The following is a 22593-nucleotide window of genomic DNA, read 5'->3' as shown; positions in this document are numbered from 1 at the left end:
GGACCTTTGTTTCCTGATAAAGTTGGATTCCACTGGAGAAACCCAAACACATTAGAGGCTCCATTACACCCTCTGCCCTGTGCTTCCTGTGCGTTAAACAGAGCAGATGCCTGCTCAGTTCCTCTGTGGCACAGGCCAGCCCAGCCATCACGGTTATTACTGATAGCTGTGTACAGCTGCCACGATAAGACAGTAACATTTCCAATGTGTCCTTATTAAAAAAGCCAGGATAGGAGCTTGCTTCCAGCCAGACCCCTCTGGGCTGTGAATAGGGTGGTTTCTTTTAATCTGAAGATGCCATTTTAATAGTCTGTTCCCAGCTTCTTCATTCATGTGGAGCTCCGCAGGCAGTTGTGTGTGAGCTGAGATGGGGATGCTGCTACTGAGTTGATATGAAGAGAGGGAGAGAGAGAAAAAGCAGTTTATTTTGGGTTCCAGGTTTGAATGTCACAGGGGAAGGCCAAGTATGTGTTTCCTTTGGGAGCCGGGATGCTCACAGTGCTCAGTGCTGGAACAGGAGCTCTGGCACTTTGTGCATGAAACCCAGCCCAGATCCAAGCAGTTTCCTCTGAAGAGGCACATTCCAGCATCTGGCACAGGGAGGGAAGGGAAGGAGGGAGTGAATCAAACTTCTGGGACCGGTTGGGAGGGTTTGTTGGGGTTGGGAGGGAGGGAGGATGTGTGAGCCACAGCCTGCACGGAATGGGTGAGGAACCACAGTTGCCTCCTTTTAGGTTCTTATTTTCTTTGCCTTTTCTGGGGCAGAACTTTACCCTGTGCAAGTTGAAGAGTAATTGTAAGGCCAGGTTGGACAGGGCTTGGAGGCAGCTGCTCTAGTGCAGCAGGAGCCCCCCATGGCAGGGGGTGGAACCGGATGAGCCTTAAGTTCACTTCCAACACAAACCAGTCTGGGATTCCATGAAGCAGGGAACTGTATGGGAAGCAGTAATAGATACACAGAGTTCTTCCTTTCTAAAATCACCGTTCTGTTGTCTGTAGGATTCCGAGGCTGAGCTGGGGTGGATGAGCTCCTGAGGCTGCCTGGGTAGCCTGTGTGCTGCAGGCAGTGGTGCTTGTGGTTCGGGAAGCTTCCAGGGTGAAGGATTTGGGGTATTCTCAAGTCAAAAGCCCCAGGTCCCCATGAGTCTCTTGGTGTTTTTTGTGCCTTTGTCAGCTGGTGCAAAGAGAGTGCTCCTTGGTACAGGGTGAGCTTCTCCCCATGCGTACAGATGTACACCCCATGCCAGGGGTCAGACTGGCAGCCTGGACACGGTGTTCCTCCTGCATCCTCATCCGCACACTTTCTCCTCAGCTCCATAGGGCTGGAAGAGGTCCAGGCACTTTACATATGCAAACACCTCCACCTCCAGGCTTCTGCTGCATCACAAGGGGCTCATTCTGTCAATCAGGCCACAGGCATGGAGCGCAGCAGCATCCCTCACCACTGAGGGTCACTTTGAACTTGTTCCCCTGCACCTGGAGCTCGTGGTGTGTGCTGGGGAGGGAGGTCGGAGCCTTCCATCCTATGGAGTTTCCTGCTTGCTTCTTTTCCTTTCTTCCAGGCCTTTAGTGTCCTCCTTTAGGCCAAAACAACACATCCATGTTCTCCACAAATTGTTGCTATAATTACAGCTGTGTGCGGCCACACAGGGATGCTTTGGAAACCAGATGTCCCATTTCTAACCTCTGGTGCAGGACTAGTGGCTGGCCACATAAACTCCACAGCACATTCATTTATCTTCTTAGCGAAGTGGCTTTGATGTTCCCAAACAGCAAATTGTCCTTTAGAGAGGATTTGTCCTAATTCCTTCTTGCTTGTGGTCCTCCCTGTGCCGCTTTTTCTCTTGTTTGATAATCAGATGTAAGCCTGCCCATTGCATTCTGCATTCTCAGGTGCAGCCAATGCTATCACATGGAAATGCTGCTTGAGTATGGGCCCTGACCTCTTCTGCAGTTGGCTTTGGGTTGGCAGATGCTTACTGTGGTTCCTCTCTCACATTGGTCATGATTCAGGTACTGATAGAGGAGTTAATGTGTCAGTTATATTCCCAACACATACAGGATCTACAGAGCCCTTCGGGCTCTGCCAGGAGGGAGGTAAAGCACAGTGAATGTGAACCAGTGAGTTCTGACCCATGCTGTGGAGGGGTTTTGTTTTCCTTGTTTCCTCCTTTTCCACAAACAGCTCTGTTGCAGTGGAGGGGACAGTTACACTATGGAGAGATAAGGCAGGCTTCAAAGTCTGAGTAGATGTGTGTATAGTTCTGAGCTTCCTGGGGTCAAAGGTGTTTGCATCTGAGAAGGAATCACAGCCTTACTGTTAAGATTAGGTCTAAGGAGCTTGAAACTCAATTTCTAGATGCCAGAGACTGAGATTTGGGCTCATTGCCTCATTTCTTGTCTGTAAAATTGGGATAGTAAATCCTTCATGTCTGTTCCCACTGTTCTTCCATTGCCTTTCCTTATTTCACAGGGTCCTTTGGGCAGACTCATCTTCCTATGTTAAGTATCAGTGACACAGTTGGTCTTCAGCCTGAAGTCCTTGTGCCTCTGATAATAAACAGTGGGGAAACTCAGTCAGACATAGCATTGTACCAGGAGGTCCAGTCACACAGTGCTTGGTGTATCCCCATTACCTGGAAATATCACATGTGGGGAATCACAAAGGAAAACTTGCCCCTGTCTCCACTTTACAGTCAGTGCCTTATTGGCACTGGATTTCTTCCCCATGAAGGTGGTGGGGTTTGTAACTGAGGTTCTCTTAAGTCTACCTGCTTGAATTATCAGATCAAGGTCATTGCGTGTCCCCTTCCCCTGCTGCAGCTGACAGGAGTGCTGTGTATGAAGCAGCTGCTGGTTATCATTGGTGAGGAAATGGCTTTGGTTTTTATAGCTCCTGTTATCTGAAACTAATAAAAACACAATGCAGTGACGAGCCGAAGGTCATTCACCTCCCTGCTGAGGTGGGCAGCACTCAGCAAAGCTCAGGCTTACACACTCTGTTTGTCTAATGGACATTGCAAGAAGTTTGTGAATGAGGGATGTAAGTCAAGGATGGATCCATCCTTCCATTAACACTTATACTAAAGTTTTCCCTTTCTGTTTTCACATGGCTCCAGAAGAGAACAGGAATCAGTGTATCTCAGGCTCACTCAGGTACCATTTCAGTTAACCAAGCACTGGGGTGGTTGTGAGCCACTTTTGAAACCCCAGATCTAATAGAAAATCTATTGAAACACTCAACCACTCACCTTCAGAGAAGCTGTTGTGCCAAGTGCAACGTAAAGAGACAGCAATAAATCAGCACACTATGCACCTCAAATAGATAATCAATTTAATTGAAAGCATCAATAATCATAGTTTGACATTTATTACCCTGTGGATGTTTTATCTTTTAGGCTGGGGGACAGCAGGGCAGTGATGAATGCCAGGCCTGCCATGGAACACAATTACGTGGTGCAAGCAGAAGGGTTTTATATTCTGCAGTCAAATTCATAATTGAAGCAGATTGCAGGAAATCTGTGAGAAATAAATGCCCATAACTGGGATGCCTATAACTTGAATTCCAGGGTTGAGATAATGTTGCAAATGCTGCCCTGTATATATAGGCAGGCTGAGGAAATTGGGGCTGTTTAACCATGGAGAAAGAGAAGCTGCAGGGAGACCTCAGAGCAGCTTCCAGTGTCTGAAGGGGGGTTCAGCAGTGGTACAGGGAGACCTCCATCGTGCTTTGTCAGTCCTGGAACTGTAGCTGGTTTTCAAACCAGCTGTAAGTGAAGCTTTAGGCACTCCGGATGGCATTCCCTCCACAGCAGCACTGGACCTATTCCTGGCCTTATGCCCTTGAATGCTCCAAACACAAACTCCTACCTGTGGAAGGAATCAGCAGCCCAAGTTAAAACTGAACTTAACTTCCTTTTGGACTCCCTGAATTCCTGTCTCAAGGAACTGGATTGAAAGTGCCACCCACTCTCTGTCTGCCTGATTAAATAAAGTATTGACCTTTTCCAAATACAATATTATCATTCCAAGCACAATATTATCCAGTTCTGTCCCAGATTGTTTCTCCAGCTCTTAAAAGGGAACTCACCTGGCACCCCCTATCAATTCAGATAAACCAGCACTATACGCTCTGTAAATGTGCCCATGTCTGAAGTTAGTCTGCAGAATAATGCTGTATTCACTTTGCTTTATAGAGAATATCATTTGCTTGATGCTACTTCTGAATAGAGGACAATGAAGTGCCCTTTTCTGTTCCTCTGTTGTTTCCTTCCCCTGCACAGAACATTCCTACAGGGAATTCCTCTCCAAGTTAAGTTAACAACTCAAAGTAAGGACTTACCCTCTATTTGAGCAGCAGTGTACCTTGAGGACAAGTGAAAAGAGGGGCACGTACAATAGCAGAAAGTGTTCTTGTTGGCACAGAGCATCCCATGAAAGAAGCACGCTAGAACGGGAGATTCCCCTCCCATTGGGGCCCATGGAAGGCTCTTCAGAGCTTCACTTTATCAAAGACTTATTCTGGTGAGTGAAATGAGCTCTGGGACAGGCCCCCATGGTGGCTCTGCTGCTCACCGGCTTCTGTCCCTTCAGAAAGGTTCATATCCTATCCACAATATCCACATCTTCCCTAAAACAAGCAAGACTCAAACGTCTCAGCATCAGCCTGATGTTTCTCTTCAGTTCTTCTGTCTTTAATGGCCCATTTTTCTTCCTGCATCATACTGACTGGCTATGACCTTGTCATGTTAAAGTGACAGCTAGGTTATCCTGCTGATGGGTATCAAAGTGACATATCCCATCCTGTCTGTCGGAGTGCCAGGCAGGGATGCATTCCCAGACAGCCTGCACTCCCCCTGGACGGTACCGGCTATTAGGAAGGCTGCTGTGTTTTCATTCCCTCCTTTCACAGTGTGAGCAGCAAAGCTGAGCTGCTCAATGAGACAGTGCATTTCCCTCCTCAGACCTTTGAAATGGGTGGGAACGTTGCATATTGGCTTTATTTTCCTTCAAGTGTGATTAATGATCAAAAATGTCCATGTCACAGCTTAGCTATTTAGCTTCGGTGCGCTACTGTGGGTACACTGAAGGCCATTATTTTGATGGAGCTGAGGATAAGCTCCACATACAACTGCAGTTTATTGAGCTGGGGTTTTGGCAAGGTCTGTACACACTGAAGTGCAAGTTGGCTTCTCTGTTGTGCTTGTGATTTGACATGCTTGCATGTGGGGAAGTAGAACACTCAGCTCAGCAAAGTCGTGTGTTGCTTGGGCAGGGAAAAGCTTTGGCTTTGGAAGCAAGACAGGCAAGAAGGCTGTGAAAAAGTGTATTTGTCATAGACTCCTTAAACATGGCAGACCCGTTCATAACTCTTATCAGTGCCTTTTGAGGCTGTGAGGAAGAGAATGGAATGAGGTCATTTTTCTCTGTTCTTTCTCAAATTGGGAACTGTGTAATAAGGTTTAAATAAGATGGAGGCAGAATGCTCCAGATGGGTGATGGGAGAAGGCCAAGCAGTCTGGGGGCCTGTAGAAGAGAATCTTTTACCTTCTTACATCTAATCCCAGTCCTCTTTAGCAGTGGTAATGTGGAGAAAGTGAAGTGCTGGGACTGTTCTTATATAAAAAATGCTGTTTCCTGTAATATTGGTGCCAGTCAGCTTCAGCATCAGTGGCAAGACTGTGATAGAGGGGATTTTGTGAGGAAAGAAAGGAGCAGTGTTGACATTGCTGTGGTTTCAAGGTATTTAACATCTGCTGCTGAATGGAGAAGGGCAGGGAGCTTCTGAAAGTCTGCTGGAAAGGAATGTTACCCCAGAGATACCAAGGATGGGGTAGATCAGCCAACAGCTGTGTATGAAGCTCACCCAAAGGGGGGCACAAGTGACTGGTGTTTCAGTAATTAATGATTCCAGGGGTTGGATTTGTTGAATCCATTTCAATGCACTTCTTCCCTCTGAGGGTATTTTCTAAGATACCCTCATCACAACAGGTATGATGAGATACCAAGATCTGAGTGCATTGCCTTGTATAGGTGTCATTGGGTGTCCTGGATAGAAAGGCTGCAGTTTAATGTGAAGTACGAGCTCTTCGGCCGGAGCCCAGAGGTCCCCATATGTCAGGTGAAGCACATGTCAGCACTGCCATTACAAGATGATGTATGATCACTCTTTATTTACTTATGATTATTACTGATCATCTTAACAAACAGGTTATCAATAGGCGAAGTACAGAGGAAGTTCATTTATATTGTTCTGTCAATATCAAGGTCATTTTTATAACTAAAAAGGGTCGAGAACAAAAGATGGATGGATGCATCATGTGTGACTGAAGGAGCCACCCAACCCATTTACATGGCTGCAAACAGCAGAGCTTTATCTGTTAACCAAAACATTGCACTTCATTCTTCAAGGTGATTTTTTGCACAGATAAGGAATAGCTCTTGCTATGTGAAGTGATTGTGTGCTCTGTGGCAGCAGAAACTGGGGCTGATGACCCCAAGCTTCCGTTCTCCTCCTGTTTTCTGTGGTTGGAGTGAAGGTGTCCCTGGTTTGCAGCTCAGAAGCACATTGTGTCAGGGCAGCTCATACTTTATTCAGTATCGAAGTCTGCGAGGAGCGTTGCCAGGTTTGAAGATGAACAGATGGGATAAATACAGGTACAGTTCAATGCTAGGAACTTGGTGTTTCCATTCTTACTGCTCAGCATTAGGCACAGAGAGAGGTACCCCTCCCATCTTCGCAAAGTTCAGTTTTACAATGGCATTTCCTTCAGGAAAAAGGAACCTTAATATTTTTTTTAAAGACAATGATGTCCTATTGGCCATATCTGGGAGGTGTTAAGTGAGCAAAATACTGGGCAAAAACCTTACTAATCGGGACTTACTCTTCTCTCAGGAGTCCCAGCGCGTTGCAAAAGGGGTGCCCTGGGTGAGCTCTTACTGTGTAAATGTCTCTGCTCCAGGGTCCCTAAAGAGCTCATTTGCTGTAAAGCCTCTTTGCTTCCAACAGTCACACCAAATAGATGGTTGCTAAAGGTGACGCTGGATTGCTCAAATGGAGAAGAAGAATGGGGAGAGGTAGACGTGGCACCACGTGAAAGGGAAAAGCATCTCCAGCCTGGATGGCAGGGGCACGTGGAGTGAATGGAATAAGTTTTCTTTGAGCAAACCTGCCAAACTCGAGTGCGTTTCTTGTGCTCATTAACGCTGGACTTTAAGAACCCGATAAGAATGCAATATAAAATCAAAGAGCCCCTAAAGACTCTGAGATTATATTTAATACTCTCCTATCACCAGTCCCTGAGTGCTTGGCAAGAGAAACGGTGACATTTACTAATCAGTCCCCTCTCTTATTTGTCTTGGCTGGAAGTCTCAAGTCCTCAGCTTATTGAAGTTACTACAAATGCTCTCCATTAGATTCTGTGGAACTTCCTGGTATTTGCAGTTGAACTCGATGGCAGTGTCATGGAGCAGTTCTGGCTGTAAGAAGTGATACAGAACTTGCCATGCCATGTGTATAAATGGGGTGTGTGTTTTATTTCTAAATGCTTGACATTAATTTTCCTTCTTAACACTAATGACCCCCAGTACTTTCCTGTTCCCTTCTGGATGCACAGGTTGGTTTCAGGGGATGATCAGGAGCTGTTTCTTACTACAAGGTGGCTTTGGTTGTTCCTTTCTTTCGAACACCCTTTGGAATCCCCTGTAATGGTTCACCTGATGTAAACTGTGTTTTGTTCTCCCGAAAGCTGGCAAACAGGAGGAATTCCTGTAAAGCCACAGTGGACAGAAGGCAGGAGCAAGTGCAGAGGTGCTCCCCATGGCAGGGCACCACTGCTTCCCTCCTGCTTTTGGTCTCTTTTCCTGCAGCCCTGGACCACCCTTTTGTTCAGACTTTCAACTGAGAAATAAATGGTTATAAGATGGTCTGTGGAGTGCATACCATGGCTTCGCAGGCTGTTACTGGTCTGCAAACCACAGTTTGGCTGCTCTGCAGTGTTCTCAATTGTACCGGGGTTGCCCTTAGCAGTGAATGGTTGGTTTATTCTCTATACTCTTTTCAGCCCTTGGCTTGTCTCTTGCCAGTCAGAGTCGTGCTGTTCATCCTCCTTCACTCACCAGCCAGGAGAGGAAATTCTTCCTCCTAGACAAGAGCTTTCCTCTTAATTCCAGGCACATTCGTTTCAGATTCCCAAGGCAGGATATTGAAAGTTTCCTCAAGTTAAGAGGGCTTCACAGATTCACTTACTATAGAAAATGTGACATTTTGGTAAATTGGTGGCCAAAAGTGCTATAAAATCCCTGGATTTTATAAATTTCAGCCAATGGGAAAAGTTCCCAAGTGCTGAAATGGGTTTCTGTGGGTTCCTTCTCCCTCTGGCTTTACTATGAAAGAGCATCACCTCTGTGACTTTGTTGTTGGAGGGTTCTTAGCTGTTCCATTATAATATGATGTGTGATACATGATATACCCAGACAGTGATTTAAATATTGACTTGCTTCAAATCTTCCTGACTTCAGCGTTGGTGTATTAAGGTCTTACTAAAGGAACAGATGACAATGCAGAACATGTTACTGAAAAGTGCTATTATCTGCTTCTATGGAGTTATGAGGTATCCTCTTCTGTTTCCAACTCAGAGCAGCAATGGAATTCCTTCTTAAACCTCAAGATTCCCAGGGATGCAGCAGGGGCAGGTTCTGGTCTGTCATCTTGTGCACTGTCAGAGCCTGCTGAAGGCATCCACCGCGCTGCTTTAGTTTGGGTTTTGTGGGTTTTTCCTTTAAATGACAGTTTATCTGAGCCCCGGGAATGAATGGATAATGTTACTATTTACATAAGCTCATTGTGATCTGTCTGGGTAATGTAATCAAATTAGGGTTAACTGCAGCTGGAGAATGCCAGCTTGTAAACTGTTTTTCAAAACGAATCACATGGTGTTACTTGACATGTTTAGAATACATTCAGGAGGCTTTGCACAGATTATAGCACATCCCGGACCGATGGGACCGAGGCAGGATTCTGTTGCCACCAGTTTGCTGAGCCCAGGAAGTGGGATGTAGGGATTCATCAGCAGCTCGGAGCAGAGCCTGCACCCGCGTTCCCTGGCGGCTGCTGCTGACACATTGTCTGTCTTCTGGCTAAAACTCAACCTATCAGTTGATGGAAAAAGCATCTGGTGTAAATTTGGGGAACATTTAAGAACATGTGTGAGCTGCCGGAGCGAGGCCGCCGTATGCACCAAGCCTCTATTTAGTCTTAGGGCATTCTGCGTAAGATGAAGTCCAGCCTGAGCTGAACTTACCCCATGAGTAGCTTTTCAAAGCATCTTTTGTTATTCCTAATAATAAACATCGCATCTGGTACTTACTTCCCCTCTTTCTCCCTTCCCCATTGAATGAGGAGGTGCTTTTTGCATCAACAGCACTGCAGTGTCCAGTTCTTTTGCTGTTGGGAGTGATCTCAGGTCTACCTCTGAGGACATCAAGCCCTGGGCCATGTCCAAGCTAACTTAGTCCCATACTGTTGAATTCTGGACATAATCCCTTCTCCTTTATTAACTCCAGGATTTTCAGCTGTAAAGGAAGGATGGGAAATGCTGCTTAAAGTTGCTCCTGGTCTCCCACTACTGGTAAAATACCTTTTCCCACACAAACCATTCTGATAGTTTGCATGGGGAGATGGTTCCATCGAATCTAAAATACATCCTGGCTCAGGGGTTTGTTTCCCCACAGGTTCTGTAGCAGCAGGAAAGTGAACAGATATTTCACCTTGTCAAGGTTCACATGCTCTTCATGACCAGGTACATAACCAGCCCCTGCTGCTATCCCATGGAAGGAGCAGGTTTGAGTGTGATGAAATACTTCTTACAGAAATTCTGTTCCCTAAGAATGATGAAATTTGGGATTTGCCCTGAATTGAGATGGGGGAAAAATCCTGTTTGAGCAGCAGAACTTGCCCCTCGTACACAGATCTGTCCAAACCCACACAAGGAAGCTTATGTTGGCATTTAGATTCAGATTCAGGAATTCCTGACTCTTAAGCCTGTTTATATAGGACTATACCACAGCCCCATTTGCACTTCATTTTAGGGTTTTTTTTTCCCCCTCTCTACATTTAGGGCCATGTTGAGCGCGTGGATTATGCACTCTGAATGCACATGCTTAACCAATTGTATTGAATGGTGTTTTGCATCTGATAATTACAGTTAAATGTCTTCATTTGGAAGCAGCAGTCTTCCACAAAGGTTTTCAAGTCATTTAGCGCAGGCATATTTATATGACAGCTCCGAGAGTTTTATGGCCTCATTGTAAAGGTTTGGTGGGTAAATGTACCCAGATCCATAAGTGATCTGGGCTTGGGAATGGTCAGGGATTCCCCAGCAGCCTGGCGACACGTGCTCTGATGTTCCAGTAATTCAGGGTGAGGTTTCAACCCATGGATGTGCACACACAGCATAGGAACACATGGGTTCTAACTGCTCTGGTGTTCACCTCTTGCTCCTGTTTGCTTTCAGCTGCTTTCTGAACCGCAGTTTCAGTATCTATTAGAGCAGCTGTAAAAAGCCAGGGGCTGGTTCAGGATCCTTGCTGTGCAGAACACGACCCGTTGTTATTGCAGCTGAGCTGGCAGATGGTTGCCAGCAGTGTGGAAAGCTGTGGATTGGTCCATGTCACCTGGGCATGGGCAAAGGGCTCCAGGAGCTTGGTGCCAAACCTCAGCTGCAGAAATACAACGGAGCTTCTTTGGGCCTTCATTTGTTACCATGATTGTTTTAAGTGAGGCTCTTTGCAGTGTATATCCACTCTCATCACATCTCGCTCTAACCTGAGGTAGAGCATGGCAGTGGTTTCATGTCTTGTGTCACCCCTCCTCTGTTGGAGGAGGCACTAAAGAGCTTCCTGCACAGCTGCTGGGAGCACTGAGGTACCAAAGCATCCCATGGTCAGTCCCTGCCACTGGGACACGCTGCTGGTATGGGGCTGACAGCTGCATTTGGTCCCCACTCTGCTCTGGGGGATGCACTTTTGGAGAGCACACAGGTCTCCATCCTCTGAGCAGCCAGAGCCCACATCACCTGCCACTGGGGAAGGAAACGCATCTTCCCATCAGCTGAATCTAAAGGGATCACAGGAGTTACAGAGAACATTGAAACTTGTGGCAGAAAATGATGGTAGTTGTGGTATAATCCTTCCATCTGACTCCCAAAACATCCGTGTTGCTCTGTTGCAGCAGGGAGTTTTGACCTATAAACCCAAGCAAACAAACAATGTGTTCTCTTACCACAGTTGCAATTCAACTGAATTTTGCTTCTGTTTTGTGTTTTTCTCAGCAGATGCTGACTGATCCCGAGGTGACCTCCCAAGAGGGCAACATAAAGAAGGTAAGACATGGATCAATCTTACCCAAACTGTTTTACTGCCTGGCTTCAAGGTGCAGCTCAGCACTTCATCCTGTGCTCCTGCTGCTGAACAGAGGTGTGTGTGGTGACAGTGTCCTAAAAGGCTTCCAGTATTTGCTGCTGCTTTTCTGGATGAAGTGTTGTGCTGCTGTTGGCATCTTGTCCTGTCTTCTTGTGATTCCAGTCCTTATGAAAAAGGAGTTTAAAGTGCTCCTTGATTCAGCTACAACATAAACAGCTCCGAGTCCAAAGTGAAAAACCTCATTTACCTCTTTTCCAGTAAAAGAAAATGTTGGTCCTTTGTTAAAAGTGCTAAATTTTTAGAGGTCGCCTCACTATGTAAATGTGGCTTATGTGGAGTCCAAGGGAAAAGGAATAGATGTATAAAAGGATAAAGTTTAACTCATGTGATGTATTACCAGTGCTTTTCATCACATTGTGATGCTTAAACTGTAATACTGATCAGAGAAAAATGTGTTCCAAATACAGCCCAGCTGTCTAAATCTCTTCCTAGTGGCTGTGGGGCAGCCTCAGGGCTGCATACTTCAGTAGCCAGGTTGCTATTTTGGTTGAGGTTATTCTCAGTAACACTAAAATCACATTATTTCCGTGGCTGTCTTTCGGTTAACAGCTTTGCTGAAGGAAAGTGTTACAAGTCGTATTGGATGATGGGCTCTCTAGATGTGTGTGTCCGTGTTGAGGTGAGGAGGTGGCTGTCTTTGCATCTGCAGTTGTCTCATAGCGAGTATTCACAGCACCCCTCATCACATGGGAGTAGTTGAAAGTAGAAGGTATTTTAAACTGGGACTTGCAGCAACTGCCATTTGATTCACCCATTGAGGTGAGTGTCAGTGCTGCTGCTTAACTGAAAGCTAAAGGAAACACTTGTTTCCCTCTGCCAAACAAAGTGAAATGTAATACTTGTCCAGCTCCAGCGTCAGTTTGGGATAAGACATTCAGACCCATGTCCAGTGTGGAGCATCTGTTCTAGCACATGGAAACCCCCAGCTTTGCTTTGGGAAGCCAGGCTCCCAACATGAAACATCCTTTGACCATCCCATGACCTTGCGAGGGACCTGTCGCAACACTGCTGAACTTTTTACCTTGTTCATCCCCATAACTCATGGGGTGTTGGTCTCTGCCTCTGTGGGATCCCTTTGTCTGGACAGACACAGTGATGAGGTGGCAGGTTCGTATTATCACCACACACTTGTCAGGCGGATGGGGGGATTCTCCCCTGCTCAGCTGGCTCTTTGTCAGTCTTTAATTACAGCATCACAAATAAACTGTGTCCCGACCTCGCAGGATCTACAGGACCCTAAAGAGAGCAGGCTGTGTATGAGACAAGGACAGAGGGAAGTGTTAGACTGGCAGCTTTGCGTGTGCAATACATGGGTTTGCATTGAAATGTCATTTTATTCCAGATGAGAATGTTGCAGAAACAGCAGCTCTTTGAAACGTGCTGTGTGTCCTGAAATCTGCCTCTGTACAGCAGGTATAGAACTGGACATTAGGATATCTGACAAGGGGGGGAAGGACTGGCCTTCCACTTGTGTCTTTTAAATGCATTGTAGAGAAGCACTAGTGGGAGTTTATGAGGTGATAAATGTATTGAAGGATGGGCAGTAGGGTTTTACAGCTCGGGTAAGAAAGGTCAGTGCAGTAAGGTAAAGAGTTCAAGTCTAAACTTGATGGCTTGTGACCAGACTGCTGCTGGACAGCTTTTCAGTCAGAAGAAAGTGGAAAATAGGGAATGAAAATCATTCCTTGAGGTTTCTGTAGTGTCTGGGATTGTTTGTAAGAGGTACCCGGACACTCTGCTCCGGTGGCACAAAACCCTCCTGGGGGAAGAGCTCCTTTTCCAGCCTCTCTGAATCACTTGCTTGTTACATCCCTGAAGACACAATAGTTGAGGTTTGACTTCAGTTTTATTCCTGTTCCTTCAGAGATAAGGTGGTGCTGAGAAGGTGACTGAAGGCAAATGTAACTGTAGTGGGTGGGCTGACTTAAACCGCAGGAGGAGGATGTTGGAACCAAACAGGGACCATAATGGTCAATGGCTCCTTTGGCTGCTGCATCAGGGGTTCAGAACTGGCATTAACAGGAACTAGAAAGAGAAAAAAATCCCTAGATGGAGAGAAAATCTGTAATAAGAAGCAAAAGGAATGGGGGGGGGGGGGGGAAGTGTGGTGGTGTGAGAGGCACAGGAAGGTGCTCAGGAAGCATCTCTGCATGAAAACTGCCCCCGTGTTTGTTCTGCTCTTCATCTGCCAGACCAAAGATGCTCTTAAATAACTGCTCCTACACTGAAAGGCAGTGAGAAGTCTGAAGATGCAGCAGAGCAGCCGCAGACACTGTTGTGCTGTACCCTGAAATGGGCCCTCTTTTGGCTCATAGCAAAACAAGAAGTATTATCCCACTGTGCCCAGTATTTCTGAGTTTGTATTACTGTTATTTCTGCTGGGACCACTAACACCAGGGAGCTGATTTATTTGTTAGTGGCTGTCTCACAAGAACTCAGATTTCTAGCAATGTTATTAAAGAACCTGTACCCAGGGTCGTTTATCTGTACGTGGGAATGCCACAGACTAAAACGTGGTGTGCTCTGAGTAAGTCTTCCTTTTATCTGCTGTGCTTGCTGATGCTCAGTTTAACCTGCACAAATATACATCAGCTCCTCATCCTGCTTGTTTAAATTGAACCAATCGATTGTGGGAGTTGTGCTGAAATGGGAGATTCCCTCTTTTTAGTGACCTGAATGTGTGCATTCAGTGATCTGTGGGTTATACCTGTGGGTATACTGCCCATGCTCCAAATGTCTCTTTTTTCCAGGCCATCTTCCTGCAGCCTGTTTATTTTGCTTAGAGAGCAGCTCACGTGCTCCCTCGCTCTGCATTTTCTATGCTTCTCCGCTGTGTTTAATACCGAGGGCTTGTTACCATCCTCTTCATTGTCATCTTGATTTAACTCTGAGAGGGAGATGAAAGATTCAGACTTCCTCCGGCAGGAAGCGAGCCCAGTGTCCATTACAGGACACCTTCTTTCCCAGGGAGCAGTGCTGGGTGTATTTATCTCTCCTCTAAGTCACTTTGGCCGACGGTTCGAGAATCACATTGAAGGAGGCTCTGTGCAGGGCTCCTGGCTGTGGTGACAAGAGACCTCAGGGACTTCTCTTCAGTAGACTCTCTATTTAGTTTCTGTTTACTTAGAGGGAATAGCCTGAGGGGCTACTGGAGAGAAAACATCTGTGGGAGATAATCTATAGAGTTATCTATCTATCACTCTTGTCGACCCTGTCTCCCTTGAGAGCAAGCTGAGAGACTTGTAATAAAAAGGCATCGCTGAAGAGGCTTTAGGGACAAATAAAGAGACATGTTAAGGGCCAGCTGAAAAAGGATAGAAGACATTATTAAAGCTCAATAGCCGTCTTATCAAAATCCAATAGGATAGGCATTTGGCAAAAGGCTTTAAATTTATTCTTTGACTTTGTGGAGAGCCTGAATTTATCCATTAACAAGAAGGAAGCGCGCAGGGAGCGGGAGATGCTATCAGCTTCAGAAGAGTGGGATTCAATCTGGCTTTATACAAAACACCACAACAAAAACTGAAGGCAAACCCCATTTTTTCCCCCCACTTTGGCTGAGTTCAGACTCACACTGCAGAACACCAGAAGCTGGGTAACATAATGCTGGTGTCAGGGAGCGGAGGTAATTTGGGCAGCAGTGATTTATCCTCCCAAATCACACAGATTGGCTTTAAAAACAAAGTTACTGTTAGAGAAGTGAGTGAGATCAGAATCCTGACCTCTTAGAGAGCACCAAGTTGTAAACAGAAACCTGGGTGGGTGGAAAGCTTTTGCTCCCAAAACAGAAGTAGAAACCCACTGATGTTTTGCCACTGCAGATGCTGAGCGGGATGGGGCCATAAATCTCTCCAGGTTTATTATTATATGCAAAATGCTACAGGTCACAGGAACCATCTGATACTTCAGGAACACATTGTTCCCACCAGATGATTGATTGATAATTATGATAATTTGCAAAATGATTATTTGGGTATTATAACCACAGTTTGTCCCTCCGGATTGCTGTGAAGACATTTTCTATATCACAGCCGTCAGAAATGGCCTCTGGCAACAAGGGATATGGAGAGGTCTGGTCAGTCCGTCCCAGCGGGATCTGTAGGGCTGATGAATGATGACCCAGAGGAGTCAGAAATCAGACTTCAATAAGCAGTCAGGAAGGTAGTTAGAGAAGAGCAAGGGAACTGTTAACTGTCTTTTGTGGAGCAATTACAGCCTGGCCATACACCCCCAGGCCTGAGCGCAGCCTGTCATAACATTATACATGCAGGGATTTCAACTTCTGGGTTTGCAGCACTTACACACAGTGCGTTTGCAGGAATACATTTATTATCTATGTCTGATAAAAAGTGTTTTACAACTCTCAGTCAGCTTTCAGTGAGGTTTGTTCATCTTTCAGTTGTGTGTGTTGAAGAAGGCAACCCCCAGTTGTAGTGGGGTTAAAACAGATTTCATACTGAGAACTTACACTGTTAACCAGACTGATCCTGAAGTATCACCTGCCTTTGTGTGCTCAGAGTGTGCTTAAGAAAGGAGAATGCAGTGTTGAAACACATTGAGAGCTTGAGGACGGCGCCCAGAGCTGGGGGGGTACCGGTGCTCCCCAAACCCCTGTGAGGTCCTGTATCCATACCCGGACAGCACAGTTAAGTCCAGTTGCAGCACGATCACTGCCTTACAGTTACTGTTTCAGAAAGAGCTTTAATTTGCCTGGTTTATAAGTTGTATCTTTCCCAACTAAAGGTATGTTTGGTTGCCACAAACAGAGGCAGCTTTGAGTTGATTTTTATAATCTTTCCTTGAATAGGCTTGCGTCATTCCAATAAGCCCTGGACAAAGGAGTGGACAGTTGTCTGAGAGGCTTTTTTATAACATTTCTCTCTTTCTATTGTTAGAGAGCTGCTAATAAAAGAACCAGGAGTCCATTAATTCAGTGAATGAACATATAGTAAAGTCAGTTCCCTCTTGAGAACAATAATGTTGCGGTCAGCTTAGGTTGCCATGGAAACTAAGTACTTCTAAGAAGTTTGCATTCTTGATTTTGCTGAAATGAAGCATGTAAAGTAAAAGGAAGGTGTAAGCTGGCACAGAGGTGCCAGCGGAGAGCGATGGTGAAGCCATCCTGCAGGAACAGTGCTGTACAGTTCATCTCTGGGATGCAGATGGTTGGGCTTGATCGTATCGTGTGTGTGTGTGTGTGTATAATAAATGAGTCCATAAAGAGGTCTTGTGGGGGTTAAACCCAGAAATCAGGGCAAGTGAAGAGAAGCAGCAGTGGTTAAGTTTGCTCTCTCCATGTCTCCAGTATACTCAAGTACAGCTGATGTGATGTTAAGAGTGTGCATCAGCTTGTTTCAGGAGGACAGAGGGTGAGGGTGGTTAATGGTGATTTACCATGTTCTCTCTTTGCAAGTTAATGTAAATATGGATACGATGTAAGAGCCTCATATGACTTTAATGAAGACCTTTGTGTAAAGTAAGTTGGTTCCTTTCCTTCCTCCCACTCTAGGCAAGTTCATACTAAATCACTACAGTGTGAACTGAATGCAAGGGCATTGATTTGCTCTTGTAGCCCTAAATCATAGCCTCCCGTCTTACTTTCTTGAATAAGTGATTGCTGCAGCGGAGAGGGAAGTGTCTGAATGTGCTGCTGAGCTATTTATACCCATTGCTCCAAATGACATGCACCTCTGTTGAGCAGTATCTCTTCAGATAAAAGTGTCTGCTTAACTTGAGGCAGCGAGTTACAAGAGGTCACCTTGTCTTGTAATGCATCTCAAACATAAACACACAGGTTGTGTGGAGCCTCAAGGTATTACAGAACCAGTGATGCTTTGTGGGATGTGAAAGGCAGGAGGCTGTTCCCTTGACAGAGCTGATCCACTCACACTGGTGATCTGCTGTGTCTCAGTGGGAAGTATGAGGTAAAGAGAGAAAGAAAGAAAGAGAGAAAGAAAGATCATAGAACTGTAGAATCCCACAGTAGTTTGGGTTCAAGGGACCTTAAAGCTCATCCAGTTCCAACCCCTGCCACAGGCAGGGACACCTCCCACTAGAACAGCTTGTTCCAAGCCCCATCCAACCTGGCCTTGAACATGTAAGTCAAGCCCAAACTGCTGTCCTGTTGAATCCCTGTGTCCAGCTGGTGCTTGGCTTGAGAGGGAAAAAGCCAAACCCACTCCACTACTAATTCATAGGAAGTGTCAGAGTTGTATCTTGGCATCAGGGCAACCTCATGTCACTGGGGCAGAAATGGTAACCCATGAGCTCACTGGCCAGGTAAATAGTTCCATGCCTGTTTTGGGGAGTGGTTTGGAGTATCTGGTGCTCTGCTGATGGGTATTCACAGCAGAGCCTGGTCGGCTGCAGTGGCATGGCTGGAAGGGCCCAGCGCCTCTGCACAGCAAAGCAAATAAAGGAGACTTGTTCAGACATCTTGGCTGAGTGATGGGTTATGTGAATAACGTGTGTAAAGTTACGGTTTATAAACTTTTATATAGCTAAGAGCTTCCTAAAGAGTGTGAAACCCACATGTGCTGGGGGTGAGCAATGTACTTCGCATTCACCAGCACATAGTAACAGCTTTAACGCTTTTCTCACAATCCATCTTCTCTTTCTGTGTGTAAATAAAGTTAATTTCAGTGATTCCTTGTTGAAAGCCACATGCGAGATCCTATGTGAAATGAAACCCTCTCTACATGCGTGTCTGCTCCTTGCAATCAGGATAGGCTGTTAATTGTTTGCATCCCTTTGAGCACACGCTCATTCTGCTGCTCGCCAGAGGAGCTGTGCCTGTGAAAGGCTGGCATTTACGTGCTGCCTGGAAGCGAAAGACTGTTCGGGATGATGAGGAGGTATTACAGCCTCTCCTCAGTTTGGAAATGCCAGAATGCCCCAGAGATCCCCATGAATCTGCTGCCAGCCGGCCCCTGTCAGAGCTGAAGGCAGCACTGTCTGGAGCCCAAAATCAACTTCAGGAAGGTCATGTGAAAGAAAATCCTCAGTCATCAGGAAGCCCTTGGCCCCGTGGCCTTTCTGACATTCTCTGACAACCCTTAAATCACCAGCGTAGACAAAACAGCCCCAAGTTTGGAATGATGGCCTCTGGGGTTTCAGGACTGTCGTTAACTGGGAAGGTAACCCCCACCGCGCTGAGGGCGAGTGTGCCAGGAGAGGTGTTCCCAGGATTAGGGCTGGATTCAGAACCATGCATGGGATGGAGCGGGATGGGACGGGACCATATCCGGTACCGCGGCAGAGGAGGAGCTGCTGCACCCCAGTGTTACCACCACTTCTTTACCTGGTCCTGGGAATATCCATCAGTGGTGTTGGAGCGGGTTGAGTTGAACAGGACAGGATTCTGTTCCAGAGTGAAATTTGGACTCGGGATTTATTGTATACATTGCATACATCAGAGCAGCCAGATGGCTCTGTTAATACAGTCTGGGATCTTGAGGCGTGTGCAGTATTCGGTTAATCACACTGTGCAGCTATTAAAGAGAATATACATCAGGCAGGAGCCTATTAGAGCTGGCTAGCTAAAACCAGAAACCTGGACAAGTAACTGGGAGGAAGGAAAGAGGGGGAATAGCAGGGGGAGTGCCTTGAAGTTGCCTCCCATCACTATGGTGCTGCTCTAAAAAGACAAATCAAAGGCAAAAAGCAGAGACCTGGATGCCAGTGACTGATAATCAAATATATAAATCATAGCAGATACAATAATGTTTTTTCTTTGTTTTGTTTTTTCCTATATTTTGCTTTAGAAATGCATCAAGGGTGCACAGAGCAGCAGCAGTGACTGTTGTCCCAGGCACGTTCTGGCAGTGCAGTGTATCCGATGGTGCTGGTTAGATGGGGTTTAGATGAGCTGAGAGTTTGATGAGATTAGAAAAAGCCCACATTTATTTTCTCATAGGGCAGTTTTGGGAGGAAAATCATTCCTCAAAGTCAGCTCTTCAGTGAGGCTCTGTCTTTACCCCCGGAGATTTCACATGCAATAGCAGTGCTTCGTAAGCAAGCGAGGTTCATTCTTTGCCCTTCTAGCAGATACAGTAGTTGTCTGAGTGAGTGGTGTCTGCTGTGACCTGCAGTATGAAGCCAAAGTTCTTTGAGAGTAATGAGAAGATTTAGCTCCATGTCTTAATGATTGTCCTCAGGTTTTTTTTACTCACTGTGGATGTTTCTTTTCACAACATCGTGAGTTTTCAGACCTTGATCTCACAGTGAGTTGGGCCAGAAATGCTTCATTTAAACCTAATGGGGTCATATACTTGGAGATTATTTCCCTTAGCTTCTGATAAACGTTAATTTCTGTGAATACTTTAGTCCAACAGTAACTTTTCAACACAGCAGTTTTGGGTTGGGAAGTGTGTGATCAATTCTAGCCTGAGCTTTCATTGAGATCTAGGCTAGAAGTGAGGATTTATGTGGTATTTAAACTGATGGGGACTTGCCAAGCTCAGAGTCCAAAGTCCTTCGCATGCTCACGCAGAGACACAGGAGCTTGCAGGGCTGATTTCGTCCTTCCCAAGGAGGAGATAGAGCAGCAGTTGAGGAAATGGCAGCGTGTCCGGGATTCTGTGCTGGCATCAGTTGTTTCCAGACCTACCAGCACAGGGTCTAAATTCAGCAGCTTATTATGGAGTTTGTAACCAGCAAGGAAGGAGTGTGAGTGATGTGGGACCCTGCACAGGGGCTGAGCAGGTTGTGCTGGGACATCTGGTCTAGGTCATACTTTACCTAGAAGGGTTGGACCAGAGGAGGTCCCTTTTCCCTGTAGGACTCTGTGATTTCACTTCTTCCTATTTTCCCTCCTTATTTTAAATGTAACACAGAGGTACAGAAAAGGATGGAAAAGCTGTGGCATAGATGATAAATGAGTTTATAAACCATGGAGGATGTTTTATTTATGCATCTGTTCAGGCTTTATGTGTCTTACAAGCAACTGAAATGAAGAAATCTTCTGTCATATGGAGGCATCCTCTCTCCTGATCTCCATGAGTTAGCTCATTATGTTGGGGGCTGTTGAAATGAGTGCTGGCCTCAGGAAGGGTGAGGTTTGCTACTGAGCAGTTTTCCAGATCATTAATAATTGCTGTAGAGATAGTTGTGCATATCTGCTGTCAGAATGCTTCAGACCCTGGTTGATGGAGTAATTCCTTCTGTTCCAGCAGAATAGATCACCAGTCCTAAAGGAATTGTTTCACTTTAGTTCAGTCTTCAGCTTCAGCTTGTGTCACCCACAAGATAACTGGTTCTTCCTTATATGCAGTCTGGTAGAAACTCTAGGAGTTCAGAGAAATGCTGTTGCATCAAGGTGGTTGTTATGATAGTGGTGAAGTTCTTTCCTTACAAATTCAATGAAAGATTAATCCAGAGGAATTTTCATTCTGCCTGTTTCTCCCTGTAACCAAATACTTTTATATATAGCACCACAAGAGTATTGACTTTGATTGTTCATTCCCTTCCCTTTGTATCTGGTTAACTCCTTCTGTAGTTGTGCCCAGAAATAGCTTGCAGGCAACCTGCTGACTTACATTGGCTGCTTCAGGCAGCCTCTTGCTCAGCTGCTGCTGCCTTGATATGGAGATTAATGATATTCCTTATCCTGGGAATCTCAGGAGAGGGAACTCCTGAACAGCTTGTGGGAAGAGTTCAGGCCTGGTGAGCTTGGCTTGCCCTGGGAATCTGTGCACTGAGATGAACGTTGTCCATCTCCTGAGGCTGGAGTTACACTGGGCTTTATTCTGGCACGACTCCTTTCCCTTTAGCTCACACGCTTCATGTGGGTGGTTGCATCTTTTCCACCGTGACTCCCATTAGGAACAGAGGTCTGGAGCAATGCTGTTGGGTTGTTTTGTCCAATTTCCTGCAGTCGCATGCAGTAAGGAGATGCAGTCTTTCCTAAGTAAATGGGGTCCCTTCCCCCTTCAGTAGGATAATTCCTTTCAGGCTTTCTGTCTTCTGATGACTAGAACATGTCTTCTGGGTTCCAACGTAAATTTATTCCTGGCAGTTTATATTTGCCGGCCCTTTTGCCAATAAAAACTTCTCGTTTGAATGGTAGCCCATCTTCCATTCCAGTTCTGATGTTCACCATATGCTTATCTGCTCTCTGCTTTGGTAGGCTTGCTGCAGACAGCACCCTATCTCCTGCTAATCAAATTGCAGCGTGTCTGTCCCACCCTTGGGAAAGACTGGGAATCCCAGTGCAGGGAAAAGCTGGGCTTTAAGATCATACTCATTTTTACAAGGCGTTATTATGTTGGTAAATGGCTAATGTCTACATCCTCCTGATGCTGGGATGACTTTAGGCAAAGCACTTCACTCCTTTGTGCCCAGGTCACTGTTCACACAGCCACATGAGCAGGTTTGCTTTGTAAAGGTATTTAAATCCAAGGAAAGAAGTTCAGGATATTAAGAAGTGGATATTTTAATGATTATTACCCAGACAAGTTATTCTCAGAGTAATGAAGGTAGAAACCCAAGGTTCATTATTTACTCCTGGTCTATGTCTCTGTTATTTCTGAACACGGACCAAGGCTGTAGCCATTTGCTACGTGAATGTTTGTGTTCCTGTGACTTAAAAGTGTTACAGACGGAGGCTCTAAAACGACCGTGACCATGAAAGCAGATTATTCTGAGATGATTTTAAATGGCCCTTTTTGCTGTATGATAGGAAGGTTGGCAAACAAGTCCCTGCTGAATGTCAGAGTTCACAGTCTTGTTTGGTTTGGAAACTCACTCCCAAGTTTGGATGCATCTCTGAAATTCATCAGAACCCCTTTGGTCTGGAAAACACTGATGAAAACCTTGCACATGACTTCTTTTTGCATTAATTTCTTCTAATTCCTCACAGTAACTGGGCTGGAAATAGCCAAGAAATAGGTTTCCTTGTTGTATTTCCTCTGTTCCGTTTGCAGCGCCAGCCAGAGTCTTAAAGCGTTAGAAACTTCTGTACATAAATAAGGAGGAAAGAAGGTAATGGACGTTTTTCTCTGAAGGTTCAGACATCCTTTCAAGCTGGACAAGGCTTTGAGTGTGTTTTCCTTCTTGCAGACGTTTAGTAGAACTCAAGGAGGTTTTCTTGTAGTGTATCTACATGGATCATTC

At 45.6% G+C, this 22593-nt stretch overlaps 1 protein-coding gene across 1 annotated transcript in view; it reads left to right on the top strand.

Moving 5' to 3' along the window:
* PRDM16 (PR/SET domain 16) overlaps positions 1–22593 on the top strand; it is a 151970-nt gene that overhangs the window by 23022 nt on the left and 106355 nt on the right. The window contains exon 2 of the mRNA XM_005143254.2: positions 11331–11381. Coding sequence (XP_005143311.1) covers positions 11331–11381 — 51 coding nt within the window. The remainder of the gene's footprint in view (positions 1–11330; positions 11382–22593) is intronic.

The sequence above is a fragment of the Melopsittacus undulatus genome, chromosome 12, assembly GCF_012275295.1.
Source record: "Melopsittacus undulatus isolate bMelUnd1 chromosome 12, bMelUnd1.mat.Z, whole genome shotgun sequence".
Lineage (NCBI taxonomy): Eukaryota > Metazoa > Chordata > Aves > Psittaciformes > Psittaculidae > Melopsittacus > Melopsittacus undulatus.
This window is presented reverse-complemented; position numbering and strand designations above follow the sequence as displayed.